Consider the following 16,459-nt stretch of genomic DNA (forward strand, 5'->3'; position numbering starts at 1 on the left):
AGCTAACAACTGCACAGGATTATAGTTGGTAATTTATCATTTCTTTCGATTTAGCCAAAAAAAAAGCAGCAATGAACAAAAACTTGAAACAACCTTAACAGCCTCGGCCAGTTGAAGTTCGAGTTTTTTGATTGTGACGTTGTTCGCGGCGTCACTGTCTTCCACTCGTTTCAAATACCTGGGTGTAATTAATTGCTAAGAACAAACATTTTCTATAAATTTCAATTTACTGAGATACTTAAGGAGGTTGTTAATGGAAATAAATGTTTACTACTTTAGGCTATTTTTGATTTTTTTAGATACATAATTGAAAAAGTTGTTTAAAAACTAACAATTTATTAGTTAACTAAATAACTTCAACTTTTTTTGATAATTTATCTTTTAAGTTTTTTCAAGTACCTGACTACATAACTTATACAAAAGTTAAAAGCCATATACTAAAAAAAAACATCTTCATTTTTATCTCAAATAACTAAATGTATATGTCGTTTACGAACTTTAAATACAAAAAACTAAAATAAATACTATTTAAAAATTTATTACCTGATTCTTTCCTTAACTTCGATGGGAGTTGTAAGTAGTCTGTCTAAAAACATCTGGCGCAACTCTGTTATTAAATAAGTAATTAATTGTGGAAAAAAAAAACAAATTTGAACTTGCTCTATTAAACTATGCAAAAAAAAGTTGTGATATTAATCGAATAAATATTAGAATCGTTTTAAAGTTTACTGTTAACTTTGTGCTATGGCTGAAACATCGAAGTAGCAAAATTAATACTAATAAAATTTATCTTTTCAAGTTGTTACAAGTCATAGAAACAGCATCGATTTAAGAAACTGTTTATTTAAAGTAGTGATCTGAATTATTGAGAAAATACTGAACTTAAATTCTACCAAGCTTGATAATGAACGTTGAATAAATAAAGTAAAAGAAGGCTGCTAAATTTTATATCTTTTGTATACGTTTAAAACAATGCAGAATAAATTTTAAAAAACTTTTAAGTTATTTATCAACTTTTTTTGGGCAATGTAACAACCAACCCTAACTTAAAACTATTAAAAAACAATTATTATTATATATATTCCAAAAATACCCAAACAAACCTTTAAAATTTTTGATCATCTTCTTGGGCTGGTGGAACTTCCTGCCGCCCACAATGGCGATGTTGGCCGGAATGAGGGAAATGGCCTGGTTCATGGCCGCCTCGTGACACCGGAACATCCTCAGCAGGTCCTGGCACTTCTCACACATTTGCGCCTCTAGCGACTCGAGCAAAACGTCGTCCTTGCGTCCGTAAGCCTTCTCCAGTGACGCGTTGAGTGTTCTGGTGTGAAATATTTATATTTATATTGTTGTATTTATATTTATTTTTTATTATATTGCGAACGTACGCCTTCTCCAGTGACGCGTTGAGCGTTCTGGTGTGAAATATTTATATTTATATTGTTGTATTTATATTTATTTTTTATTATATTGCGATCGTACGCCTTCTCCAGTGACGCGTTGAGTGTTCTGGTGCGAAATATTTATATTTATATTGTTGTATTTACATTTATTTTTTATTATATTGCGATCGAACGCCTTCTCCAGTGACGCGTTGAGCGTTCTGATGTGAAATATTTATATTTATATTGTTGTATTTATATTTATTTTTTATTATATTGCGAACGTACGCCTTCTCCAGTGACGCGTTGAGCGTTCTGGTGTGAAATATTTATATTTATATTGTTGTATTTATATTTATTTTTTATTATATTGCGATCGTACGCCTTCTCCAGTGACGCGTTGAGTGTTCTGGTGCGAAATATTTATATTTATATTGTTGTATTTACATTTATTTTTTATTATATTGCGATCGAACGCCTTCTCCAGTGACGCGTTGAGCGTTCTGATGTGAAATATTTATATTTATATTGTTGTATTTATATTTATTTTTATTATATTGCGATCGTACGCCTTCTCCAGTGACGCGTTGAGCGTTCTGGTGTGAAATATTTATATTTATATTGTTGTATTTATATTTATTTTTTATTATATTGCGATCGTACGCCTTCTCCAGTGACGAGTTGAGCGTTCTGGTGTAAAATATTTATATTTATATTGTTGTATTTATATTTATTTTTTATTATATTGCGATCGTACGCCTTCTCCAGTGACGCGTTGATCGTTCTGGTGTGAAATATTTATATTTATATTGTTGTATTTATATTTATTTTTTATTATATTGCGTCCGTACGCCTTCTCCAGTGACGCGTTGATCGTTCTGGTGTGAAATATTTATATTTATATTGTTGTATTTATATTTATTTTTATTATATTGCGATCGTACGCCTTCTCCAGTGACGCGTTGATCGTTCTGGTGTGAAATATTTATATTTATATTGTTGTATTTATATTTATTTTTTATTATATTGCGATCGTACGCCTTCTCCAGTGACGCGTTGATCGTTCTGGTGTGAAATATTTATATTGTTGTATTTATATTTGTTTTTTATTATATTGCGATTGTACGCCTTCTGCAGTGACGCGTTGAGCGTTCTGGTGTGAAATATTTATATTTATATTGTTGTATTTATATTTATTTTTTATCATATTGCGATCGTACGCCTTCTCCAGTGACGCGTTGAACGTTCTGGTGTGAAATATTTATATTTATATTGTTGCATTTATATTTATTTTTTATTATATTGCGATCGTACGCCTTCTCCAGTGGCGCGTTGATCGTTCTGGTGTGAAATATTTATATTTATATTGTTGTATTTATATTTATTTTTTATTATATTGCGATCGTACGCCTTCTCCAGTGGCGCGTTGAACGTTCTGGTGTGAAATATTTATATTTATATTGTTGCATTTATATTTATTTTTTGTTATATTGCGACCGTACGCCTTCTCCAGTGACGCGTTGAGCGTTCTGGTGTGAAATATTTATATTTATATTGTTGTATTTATATTTATTTTTTATTATATTGCGATCGTACGCCTTCTCCAGTGACGCGTTGAGCGTTCTGGTATGAAATATTTATATTTATATTGTTGTATTTATATTTATTTTTTATTATATTGCGATCGTACGCCTTCTCCAGTGACGCATTGATCGTTCTGGTGTGAAATATTTATATTGTTGTATTTATATTTATTTTTTATTATATTGCGATCGTACGCCTTCTCCAGTGACGCGTTGAGCGTTCTGGTGTGAAATATTTATATTTATATTGTTGTATTTATATTTATTTTTTATCATATTGCGACCGTACGCCTTCTCCAGTGACGCGTTGATCGTTCTGATGTGAAATATTTATATTTATATTGTTGTATTTATATTTATTTTTATTATATTGCGATCGTACGCCTTCTCCAGTGTCGCGTTGAGCGTTCTGGTGTGAAATATTTATATTTATATTGTTGTATTTATATTTATTTTTATTATATTGCGATCGTACGCCTTCTCCAGCGACGCGTTGGGCGTTCTGGTGTGAAATATTTATATTTATATTGTTGTATTTATATTGATTTTTTTATTATATTGCGATCGTACGCCTTCTCCAGTGGCGCGTTGAGCGTTCTGGTGTGAAATATTTATATTTATATTGTTGTATTTATATTTATTTTTTATCATATTGCGACCGTACGCCTTCTCCAGTGACGCGTTGTGCGTTCTGGTGTGAAATATTTATATTTATATTGTTGTATTTATATTTATTTTTTATTATACTGCGATCGTACGCCTTCTCCAGTGGCGCGTTGAACGTTCTGGTGTGAAATATTTCTATTTATATTGTTGCATTTATATTTATTTTTTATTATATTGCGATCGTACGCCTTCTCCAGTGACGCGTTGAACGTTCTGGTGTGAAATATTTATATTTATACTGTTGTATTTATATTTATTTTTTATTATATTGCGATCGTACGCCTTCTCCAGTGACGCGTTAAGCGTTCTGATGCGAAATATTTATATTTATATTGTTGTATTTATATTTATTTTTTATTATATTGCGATCGTACGCCTTCTCCAGTGGCGCGTTGAGCGTTCTGGTGTGAAATATTTATATTTATATTGTTGTATTTATATTTATTTTTTATTATATTGCGATCGTACGCCTTCTCCAGTGACGCATTGATCGTTCTGGTGTGAAATATTTATATTGTTGTATTTATATTTATTTTTTATTATATTGCGATCGTACGCCTTCTCCAGTGACGCGTTGAGCGTTCTGGTGTGAAATATTTATATTTATATTGTTGTATTTTTATTTATTTTTTATCATATTGCGACCGTACGCCTTCTCCAGTGACGCGTTGATCGTTCTGATGTGAAATATTTATATTTATATTGTTGTATTTATATTTATTTTTTATTATATTGCGATCGTACGCCTTCTCCAGTGACGCATTGATCGTTCTGGTGTGAAATATTTATATTGTTGTATTTATATTTATTTTTTATTATATTGCGATCGTACGCCTTCTCCAGTGACGCGTTGAGCGTTCTGGTGTGAAATATTTATATTTATATTGTTGTATTTATATTTATTTTTATTATATTGCGATCGTACGCCTTCTCCAGTGTCGCGTTGAGCGTTCTGGTGTGAAATATTTATATTTATATTGTTGTATTTATATTTATTTTTATTATATTGCGATCGTACGCCTTCTCCAGCGACGCGTTGGGCGTTCTGGTGTGAAATATTTATATTTATATTGTTGTATTTATATTGATTTTTTTATTATATTGCGATCGTACGCCTTCTCCAGTGGCGCGTTGAGCGTTCTGGTGTGAAATATTTATATTTATATTGTTGTATTTATATTTATTTTTTATCATATTGCGACCGTACGCCTTCTCCAGTGACGCGTTGTGCGTTCTGGTGTGAAATATTTATATTTATATTGTTGTATTTATATTTATTTTTTATTATACTGCGATCGTACGCCTTCTCCAGTGGCGCGTTGAACGTTCTGGTGTGAAATATTTCTATTTATATTGTTGCATTTATATTTATTTTTTATTATATTGCGATCGTACGCCTTCTCCAGTGGCGCGTTGAGCGTTCTGGTGTGAAATATTTATATTTATATTGTTGTATTTATATTTATTTTTTATTATATTGCGATCGTACGCCTTCTCCAGTGACGCATTGATCGTTCTGGTGTGAAATATTTATATTGTTGTATTTATATTTATTTTTTATTATATTGCGATCGTACGCCTTCTCCAGTGACGCGTTGTGCGTTCTGGTGTGAAATATTTCTATTTATATTGTTGCATTTATATTTATTTTTTATTATATTGCGATCGTACGCCTTCTCCAGTGGCGCGTTGAGCGTTCTGGTGTGAAATATTTATATTTATATTGTTGTATTTATATTTATTTTTTATTATATTGCGATCGTACGCCTTCTCCAGTGACGCATTGATCGTTCTGGTGTGAAATATTTATATTGTTGTATTTATATTTATTTTTTATCATATTGCGACCGTACGCCTTCTCCAGTGACGCGTTGTGCGTTCTGGTGTGAAATATTTATATTTATATTGTTGTATTTATATTTATTTTTTATTATACTGCGATCGTACGCCTTCTCCAGTGGCGCGTTGAACGTTCTGGTGTGAAATATTTCTATTTATATTGTTGCATTTATATTTATTTTTTATTATATTGCGATCGTACGCCTTCTCCAGTGGCGCGTTGAGCGTTCTGGTGTGAAATATTTATATTTATATTGTTGTATTTATATTTATTTTTTATTATATTGCGATCGTACGCCTTCTCCAGTGACGCATTGATCGTTCTGGTGTGAAATATTTATATTGTTGTATTTATATTTATTTTTTATCATATTGCGACCGTACGCCTTCTCCAGTGACGCGTTGTGCGTTCTGGTGTGAAATATTTATATTTATATTGTTGTATTTATATTTATTTTTTATTATACTGCGATCGTACGCCTTCTCCAGTGGCGCGTTGAACGTTCTGGTGTGAAATATTTCTATTTATATTGTTGCATTTATATTTATTTTTTATTATATTGCGATCGTACGCCTTCTCCAGTGGCGCGTTGAGCGTTCTGGTGTGAAATATTTATATTTATATTGTTGTATTTATATTTATTTTTTATTATACTGCGATCGTACGCCTTCTCCAGTGGCGCGTTGAACGTTCTGGTGTGAAATATTTCTATTTATATTGTTGCATTTATATTTATTTTTTATTATATTGCGATCGTACGCCTTCTCCAGTGGCGCGTTGAGCGTTCTGGTGTGAAATATTTATATTTATATTGTTGTATTTATATTTATTTTTTATTATATTGCGATCGAACGCCTTCTCCAGTGACGCGTTGAGCGTTCTGATGTGAAATATTTATATTTATATTGTTATATTTAAATTTATTTTTTATTATATTGCGTCCGTACGCCTTCTCCAGTGACGCGTTGAGTGTTCTGGTGTGAAATATTTATATTTATATTGTTGCATTTATATTTATTTTTTATTATATTGCGATCGTACGCCTTCTCCAGCGACGCGTTGATCGTTCTGGTGTGAAATATTTATATTTATACTGTTGTATTTATATTTATTTTTTATCATATTGCGATCGTACGCCTTCTCCAGTGACGCGTTGAACGTTCTGGTGTGAAATATTTATATTTATATTGTTGTATTTATATTTATTTTTTATTATATTGCGTCCGTACGCCTTCTCCAGTGACGCGTTGAGTGTTCTGGTGTGAAATATTTATATTTATATTGTTGCATTTATATTTATTTTTTATTATATTGCGATCGTACGCCTTCTCCAGTGACGCGTTGATCGTTCTGGTGTGAAATATTTATATTTATATTGTTGTATTTATATTTATATTGTTGTATTTATATTTATTTTTTATTATATTGCGTCCGTACGCCTTCTCCAGTGACGCGTTGAGCGTTCTGGTGTGAAATATTTATATTTATATTGTTGTGTTTATATTTATTTTTTATTATATTGCGATCGTACGCCTTCTCCAGTGACGCGTTGAGCGTTCTGGTGTGAAATATTTATATTTATATTGTTGTATTTATATTTATTTTTTATTATATTGCGATCGTACGCCTTCTCCAGTGGCGCGTTGAGCGTTCTGGTGTGAAATATTTATATTTATATTGTTGTATTTATATTTATTTTTTATTATATTGCGTCCGTACGCCTTCTCCAGTGACGCGTTGAGTGTTCTGGTGTGAAATATTTATATTTATATTGTTGTATTTATATTTATTTTTTATTATATTGCGATCGTACGCCTTCTCCAGTGACGCATTGATCGTTCTGGTGTGAAATATTTATATTGTTGTATTTATATTTATTTTTTATTATATTGCGATCGTACGCCTTCTCCAGTGACGCGTTGAGCGTTCTGGTGTGAAATATTTATATTTATATTGTTGTATTTATATTTATTTTTTATTATATTGCGATCGTACGCCTTCTCCAGTGACGCGTTGAGCGTTCTGGTGTGAAATATTTATATTTATATTGTTGTATTTATATTTATTTTTTATTATATTGCGATCGTACGCCTTCTCCAGTGACGCGTTGAGCGTTCTGGTGTGAAATATTTATATTTATATTGTTGTATTTATATTTATTTTTTATTATATTGCGATCGTACGCCTTCTCCAGTGACGCGTTGAGCGTTCTGATGTGAAATATTTATATTGTTGTGTTTATATTTATTTTTTATTATATTGCGATCGTACGCCTTCTCCAGTGGCGCGTTGAGCGTTCTGGTGTGAAATATTTATATTAATATTGTTGTATTTATATTTATTTTTTATTATATTGCGTCCGTACGCCTTCTCCAGTGACGCGTTGAGTGTTCTGGTGTGAAATATTTATATTTATATTGTTGTATTTATATTTATTTTTTATTATATTGCGATCGTACGCCTTCTCCAGTGACGCATTGATCGTTCTGGTGTGAAATATTTATATTGTTGTATTTATATTTATTTTTTATTATATTGCGATCGTACGCCTTCTCCAGTGGCGCGTTGAGCGTTCTGGTGTGAAATATTTATATTGTTGTATTTATATTTATTTTTTATTATATTGCGATCGTACGCCTTCTCCAGTGACGCGTTGAGCGTTCTGGTGTGAAATATTTATATTTATATTGTTGTATTTATATTTATTTTTTATTATATTGCGATCGTACGCCTTCTCCAGTGACGCGTTGAGCGTTCTGGTGTGAAATATTTATATTTATATTCTTGTATTTATATTTATTTTTTATTATATTGCGATCGTACGCCTTCTCCAGTGACGCGTTGATCGTTCTGGTGTGAAATATTTATATTTATATTGTTGTATTTTATTTATTTTTTATTATATTGCGACCGTACGCCTTCTCCAGTGACGCGTTGAGTTTTCTGGTGTGAAATATTTATATTTATATTGTTGTATTTATATTTATTTTTTATTATATTGCGATCGTACGCCTTCTCCAGTGACGCGTTGATGGTTTGGTGTGAAATATTTATATTTATATTGTTGCATTTATATTTATTTTTTATTATATTGCGATCGTACGCCTTCTCCAGTGACGCGTTGAACGTTCTGGTGTGAAATATTTATATTTATACTGTTGTATTTATATTTATTTTTTATTATATTGCGATCGTACGCCTTCTCCAGTGGCGCGTTGATCGTTCTGGTGTGAAATATTTATATTTATATTGTTGTATTTATATTTATTTTTTATTATATTGCGATCGTACGCCTTCTCCAGTGACGCGTTGAGCGTTCTGGTGCGAAATATTTATATTTATATTGTTGTATTTATATTTATTTTTTATTATATTGCGTTCGTACGCCTTCTCCAGTGACGCGTTGAGCGTTCTGGTGTGAAATATTTATATTTATATTGTTGTATTTATATTTATTTTTTATTATATTGCGATCTTACGCCTTCTCCAGTGACGCGTTGAGCGTTCTGGTGCGAAATATTTATATTTATATTGTTGTATTTATATTTATTTTTTATTATATTGCGATCGTACGCCTTCTCCAGTGACGCGTTGATGGTTTGGTGTGAAATATTTATATTTATATTGTTGCATTTATATTTATTTTTTATTATATTGCGATCGTACGCCTTCTCCAGTGACGCGTTGAGCGTTCTGGTGTGAAATATTTATATTTATACTGTTGTATTTATATTTATTTTTTATTATATTGCGATCGTACGCCTTCTCCAGTGGCGCGTTGATCGTTCTGGTGTGAAATATTTATATTTATATTGTTGTATTTATATTTATTTTTTATTATATTGCGATCGTACGCCTTCTCCAGTGACGCGTTGAGCGTTCTGGTGCGAAATATTTATATTTATATTGTTGTATTTATATTTATTTTTTATTATATTGCGTTCGTACGCCTTCTCCAGTGACGCGTTGAGCGTTCTGGTGTGAAATATTTATATTTATATTGTTGTATTTATATTTATTTTTTATTATATTGCGATCTTACGCCTTCTCCAGTGGCGCGTTGAGTGTTCTGGTGCGAATTTTTTATATTTATATTTTTGTATTTATATTTATTTTTTATTATATTGCGATCGTACGCCTTCTCCAGTGACGCGTTGAGTGTTCTTGTGTGAAATATTTATATTTATACTGTTGTATTTATATTTATTTTTTATTATATTGCGATCGTACGCCTTCTCCAGTGACGCGTTAAGCGTTCTGATGCGAAATATTTATATTTATATTGTTGTATTTATATTTATTTTTTATTATATTGCGATCGTACGCCTTCTCCAGTGACGCGTTAATCGTTCTGGTGTGAAATATTTATATTTATAATGTTGTATTTATATTTATTTTTTATTATATTGCGATCGTACGCCTTCTCCAGTGACGCGTTGTGCGTTCTGATGTGAAATATTTATATTTATATTGTTGTATTTATATTTATTTTTCATTATATTGCGTCCGTACGCCTTCTCCAGTGACGCGTTGGGCGTTCTGATGTGAAATATTTATATTTATATTGTTGTATTTATATTTATTTTTTATTATATTGCGATCGTACGCCTTCTCCAGTGACGCGTTGAGCGTTCTGGTGTAAAATATTTATATTTATATTGTTGTATTTATATTTATTTTTTATTATATTGCGATCGTACGCCTTCTCCAGTGACGCGTTGAGCGTTCTGGTGTGAAATATTTATATTTATATTGTTGTATTTATATTTATTTTTCATTATATTGCGATCGTACGCCTTCTCCAGTGACGCGTTGAGCGTTCTGGTGTGAAATATTTATATTTATATTGTTGTATTTATATTTATTTTTTATTATATTGCGTCCGTACGCCTTCTCCAGTGACGCGTTGGGCGTTCTGATGTGAAATATTTATATTTATATTGTTGTATTTATATTTATTTTTATTATATTGCGATCGTACGCCTTCTCCAGTGTCGCGTTGAGCGTTCTGGTGTGAAATATTTATATTTATATTGTTGTATTTATATTTATTTTTATTATATTGCGATCGTACGCCTTCTCCAGCGACGCGTTGGGCGTTCTGGTGTGAAATATTTATATTTATATTGTTGTATTTATATTGATTTTTTTATTATATTGCGATCGTACGCCTTCTCCAGTGACGCGTTGAGCGTTCTGGTGTGAAATATTTATATTTATATTGTTGTATTTATATTTATTTTTTATTATATTGCGATCGTACGCCTTCTCCAGTAACGCGTTGAGCGTTCTGGTGTGAAATATTTATATTTATATTGTTGTATTTATATTTATTTTTTATTATATTACGGTCGTACGCCTTCTCCAGTAACGTTGAGTTTTCTAGTGAAATTTTTTTTGTGGTTTCCCTATATTTAGCTGCTTGTAACATCGGGACCATAATCATTTTCAAAGTTTGTGTTTAGTGTTGTAGCTTAAATGCTAATTGTTATACTTTTATATAAATTTAATTTTGTAAAATTGCAACCATATGAATTCTTTAGTGTTGTGTTGAGTGTTCTGGTGGAAAATAAGATTGTTTAACTTGTTGAGTGTTCTTGTAAATAGTGTTTTTACTTGTATGGTTTGATCTATATTTGTTTTGTATCATACTCTATAACATTGCGACCAAATATAGTTTTACTATTTATTTGTTTTTTTTTATACTGTTTCATAATAATAGCCTTCTTCAAGTCCGTGTTAATTGTTTTGGTAGCATAATTGCACAACTATCTTAAATATCAACTATAAACAAGTTCTTAATTTTATAACTTATTACGTTGGATGAAAATAAAACAGTGACTTTTCAAGTTGGTGTTGAGTGTTCTAGAAAAAGTTGAAAAACACTTACTACTATTTAAATTGCTAATTTTTTTTTGCTGAAAAAACTTTAGTTTGTGTTCAGAATTCTGGTGAGGAATTTGAATTTTTATTTATCACTATTTAAATCACTAAAACTTTGATTTCAACAGTTATCTTTGATGCATAGAGAAAGCAGTAATTTTTCAACTAAAAACCCCCTCACTTGAAATCATTCAAAGCATCAAAGCTAGGTGAAACACACAAAACTATTGTAAACTGTGCCTATGCTTTGGCAAATTTTGAATAATTAAAACATACTCAAATTTTTCATAATTTAAAGGAGATCCTCGGCAGAATAAAATTATTTTATCAAAATAGAATTGTTCAAAATATTCAAATAGAATAAGATTTCATTATTCAACTAAGGATCTCGTTTGAGTTATTTCAAACGAGTGAAGCATTGTTTTGACAGCAAAATTTAAAAATTGAGCTGATTATTTTCCTCATCATTTAGTTGAGAACTTTTATTGTGAAGTAAAAACTACACAAATCAAATTGTAATTACAAATTGCATATCTGAAAAAACCCCCTCACTTGAAATCATTCAGCTCGTTGGCCAGTTGGAAGCCGACGCTCTTCTTGAAGTTGTCGTAAGTTTTTTCGTTCTTCCTTTGGAACAAGACCAAGAACAAGGACGTCACCACCTTGATTGAAATTATTTTGGTTTACTTGATTGAAAAATAAATATCAACTGCTAATAAAGTCCTTTTAAAATTAAATAACTAATTTTCAAATATATATAATTAATATAAATTAACTTAAAAATAATTGTTATTAATTACTATAAAGTTCTTAGCTCATAAGCTTTTAATTTATACTAAAAATATAATATTCTGGTATTAAGTTTTTCTGATATAAATGAAAAAATGTGAAAAAATTTATAAAAATAGGTTGTAAGTTTACTCAGATCTAAATAATAACTGATCTGTAAGATAATAATAGATAATAAAAAGCACTAAGATTTTCTACATCCACCTACTCATTGAAAAAACAAAAATTGTATTTAATAATAAAACTCTCCACTTTTATTACTAAGAACTATTTATGTTTATCAAATAAAAAAGTTAAAAACTATTAATAATAAAAACCTCTGATTAGACCACCTAGAGTTTATCATTGTAATAAATTAAAAAAAAAATTGTTATGATTAAGTTTTTAAGTTAAATAATTAAGTTAATGATAAAAACTTTCATCTTGATCAATTATAACTATTTCTTTATAAATAACTAAAAAATAAATAAATAAAAATAAAAACCACTTTAAGTTAATCATTGTTATAAATTGAAATGTTGTTGTTACAATTTAGTTTATTGTTTAATATAACCAACAACAATTAACAAAAACATCCAGCTTATTTAACAAGGACTATTTCTGTTCATCTAAGTAAAAAATAACAAAAAGCATTCAGCTTATTTAACAAGAACTATTTCTGTTCATCTAAGTAAAAAATAATAATTAATTAAAAACATCCAGTTTATTTAACAACAACTATTTCTGTTAATCTAAGTAAAAAAATAACATATAACAAAAAACACCCAGCTTATTTAACAAGAACTATTTTCTGTCCATCCAAGTAAAAAAATAACAAACAATAAAACCTCTATGCTCCTCACAGCTTCGTCCATGGCCCACATGAGCCTCTGCGAGTCGATGGTGACCAGCTTGGTGCGAGCCGGCTCCAGTATACGCAGTGCTGGGTAGTCTTTCTGTGAAAATAAATATTTGTTTTGACAAACAAACGACAAATATATGTCCTCTTACGGTTCCAATATGATGGCAATCTTTCTGTTAGTTTAATAGCTAAATAAAAAGACCAATTAATAAATGAAATAATATAGCTGGATTCACAACGCTGGGTAATCTTTCTGTGAAAATAAATATTTGTTTTGACAAATAAACGACAAATATATGTCCTCTAAGGTTCCAATATGCTGGCAATCTTTCTGTTAGTTTAATAGCTAAATAAAAAGACCAATTAATAAATGAAATATTATAGCTGGCTTAAATATTCACAACGCTGGGTAATCTTTCTGTGAAAATAAATATTTGTTTTGACAAATAAACGACAAATATATGTCCTCTAAGGTTCCAATATGCTGGTAATCTTTCTGTTAGTTTAATAGTTAAATAAAAAGACTAATTAATAAATGAAATATTATAGCTGGCTTTAATATTCACAACGCCGGGTAATCTTTCTGTGTAATTTATTTGTTTAGGATTTCTTAAACTCATTTTCATAAAAGCACTTTGGTAAAAAATTTAAAAACAATAGTCCTCCTTATTAAATATTTTCCTTTTAGTTTATTACCCATTTACTTGTTTGTAAATTATTACTTATTTTCTCCTGCTAATTAAAATTGCCCTACTTTGGTAAAGCCTGATAAAGTTGTTAGTACAAAACATGTGTTGCCTCGTATATGATGCGTTTTACTTGTTGAAAACATACAAAGTGTACATTTTAATAGTTTAAAACTCAATTAGCAGCCAAAAATTAAAAATAAATATATATTAGCCTTCAGAAATCATTATTTATTTATACCAACCAAAAGCTCTTAACTTTTAAGTGCTTTGAAATGTTTCAAATTGTATTTAAAGCAGTCTTTATTGTATTTTGTATCAAATAATATCTTATATTTGTCTAAATTAAAACTCTGGAAAAAAAGAACTATTCAGAAACAAACTAGCCTTTGAAAAACTAAAGTCCATTCTATTTTAATAATCATTATACATTACTTAAATATTTCTATTAAAAACTAACAAACTTACTACAGAAAAACCTTGTTCTTCTTTAGTAGCTTCATGCTGCAATGGGGGTTTCTTTTGTGGTTTGGCTATTTCTTTTAAAGAGTATACAGGTGAGCAACATAAAAAAGTTACAAAAATATGTAAAAAAAAGTTAATAAACACTTTATACAAAAATAGTTATATAATTTATGAAAACCAAAAAACAAAATAAAGTTGAAATAAAGAACCCAGTTCTTGAAACAAATGTATAACTTCAATAGTGAAGGATATAAGTATAGCTGTACCAAGTTTAATTAAATTTTAAAAAAATTTCAACAGTGGATTTCAATGTTGCTAAAATATGTTTTTATTGCAAAAATAAGTTTATGTGAAAAAATATAGTTTAATAATTACTGAATATAATACACATAGACTTAATACTGTGTGTATATAGAATAAACTTCTTGCATTCTAGCTAGCTTTTAAAAGTTCTGATCTTTTTTTTTAACCTATATAAAAACAAAAAATGCTTAATCTATGCTACTAGTATGTCAAAAACAAGCGTTGCTATACTAATATCTAATTTTTTAACAAAAAAAATAAACTCTAACTTTCATTGTTAACTGAAAACTTGGACAGTGATCCTTTCTTCAACTGACTCAGTTTAGAACCCTTGTAATCGCTACCTGCTGTAGAATAAATCAATATATTTTGTTAAATAATTAGCAAGTACCAAGTCTACAGTAAAAAAAAATAATTTAATTTTTGATTTATATATAGAAATCATGTGATATACATTGTAAGCTTACTAGTATAGAAAATTTCTCTTTTTTGCCAAGCACTTACATTAAATAATCTAAAAACTTCACAAAATTTATAAACAACTAATACTGAGTTTAAACAAAAAAACTGAAAGGTATTAAAACTAAATCATAAAGTTATATATCTTGCATATCAAAATTAAAATACTTACTTTTATTTATTTAATTATTAATTAACAAAGGTTTTTAATTCCTTCTATATAAAACAAACTATAAAAAGTTATATAACCAATCACAGAATCAAAAACTTTGTTCTGTTATCATAAAAGTTAAAACAAACTCACAGCATGGAAATTTATTAAAATATTTTCTTTTTATGAAATAAAAACTGTGACATAAATTAAACTTAAATCGTTTTTGAGAAAAATAGTGGCTGACAGCTTTTCAAACTGTTTGAAATAAACTGAAACTGATACTCAAAATCATTTTCAATTCAAACACACGTTGCTGACAGTTTAAAAAAAAACTTTCTTTATAAATAGTTTTAATTTGCTGCTCACCAAAATGTTTCAAATTATTTCAAGTAACTTGAATTCAAAAAATTTTTACAAAGGACGGAGCTTGATACAAAGCTCTTAAATTTTCTTAAATAACACTTATAATTAATATTTCAGTAAAAGAAGTTTTGCTGTTAGTTATAGAATACTAAAACTACTTTGATAATTTTTAAAAATAAAGGTATACTCTTTTGAGGAAATTGAAGTGCAGCATATTTGCATCAAGCTTGATGCCAAAGCCTCTTGTGATTATTACAAGCTTTCTAAATTCAGAAAAAAAAAACATGTATAGTTTTCATTTTGCAAAAAAAAAAGTGTAACTAACTCCGTTATGGTTACTAACTTCAGCTTTAAAATTGTTTGAAATTATCATAAGTTACTTTGATTCAAAACTTTTATCATTTAAAAAAATAATACCCACCTTCCTTGTGGTGAATGCTCGAAGGAACCCTACTTTTAATTGTGCTGTTGGAATGGATGCTGTGGGCAGCCATGTTTGGTCTCGATGCTACTTCTGTCATCTTATTTGTATCAATATATATATACAGTCAAACAAGTGTTCTGAAATACATTTTACACACAACTAAAAAAGCTTTGTTTTATTTAAGGTTTGATAAAATTACAACACACTAAATATAAAATAAACAAACAAATTAAATAAAATCAAATACAATTTTTTATATACTTAAAAAGAGCTTTTTGCAATGTTTCTTAAAAAATTAAAAAATATTTAACTTTTTTTAACTGTTAAAACCTTAAAATAAAACAAAAAGAGCAAGTTTTTACATTAAAGTTTTTTATTCTAATACTTCTTTATTATATTAAGGCCATAGGGTGGTGGACCATGTTTTTTACAAGTTGATCTTATTCTAAAGAGTTTTTATTAAGGTCCAAGTTGCTTTTTATTGTTTTAAAAAACTCAAATTATTTTTTGAGATATGACCTATGGGAAGGGAAAACTAAAACAGAAAAAAAAGACTATTTTATTTAAAATCTATCTCTTCCTACAATTTTCAAGCAACCTTCTTCAAATTCTTACAGT

The 16,459-nt window shown here is 29.2% G+C and overlaps 1 protein-coding gene across 1 annotated transcript in view; it reads right to left on the minus strand.

Moving 5' to 3' along the window:
* The window catches only part of LOC145836993 (dynein regulatory complex subunit 10-like), a 28,704-nt gene extending 12,729 nt beyond the window's left edge, over positions 1 to 15,975 (minus strand). Inside the window, exons 1-7 of the mRNA XM_082944760.1 lie at positions 15,839 to 15,975; positions 14,142 to 14,212; positions 12,974 to 13,081; positions 11,910 to 12,019; positions 1,104 to 1,324; positions 544 to 607; positions 94 to 178 (exon numbers count right to left, since the gene is read on the minus strand). Of these exons, the coding sequence (XP_082800886.1) occupies positions 94 to 178; positions 544 to 607; positions 1,104 to 1,324; positions 11,910 to 12,019; positions 12,974 to 13,081; positions 14,142 to 14,212; positions 15,839 to 15,938 (759 nt within the window). The 5' untranslated portion in view covers positions 15,939 to 15,975. The remainder of the gene's footprint in view (positions 1 to 93; positions 179 to 543; positions 608 to 1,103; positions 1,325 to 11,909; positions 12,020 to 12,973; positions 13,082 to 14,141; positions 14,213 to 15,838) is intronic.
* Between the last annotated feature and the right edge of the window lie 484 nt (positions 15,976 to 16,459).

The sequence above is a fragment of the Thalia democratica genome, chromosome 5 (genome assembly GCF_965202585.1).
Source record: "Thalia democratica chromosome 5, ktThaDemo2.hap1.1, whole genome shotgun sequence".
Taxonomy (NCBI): domain Eukaryota; kingdom Metazoa; phylum Chordata; class Thaliacea; order Salpida; family Salpidae; genus Thalia; species Thalia democratica.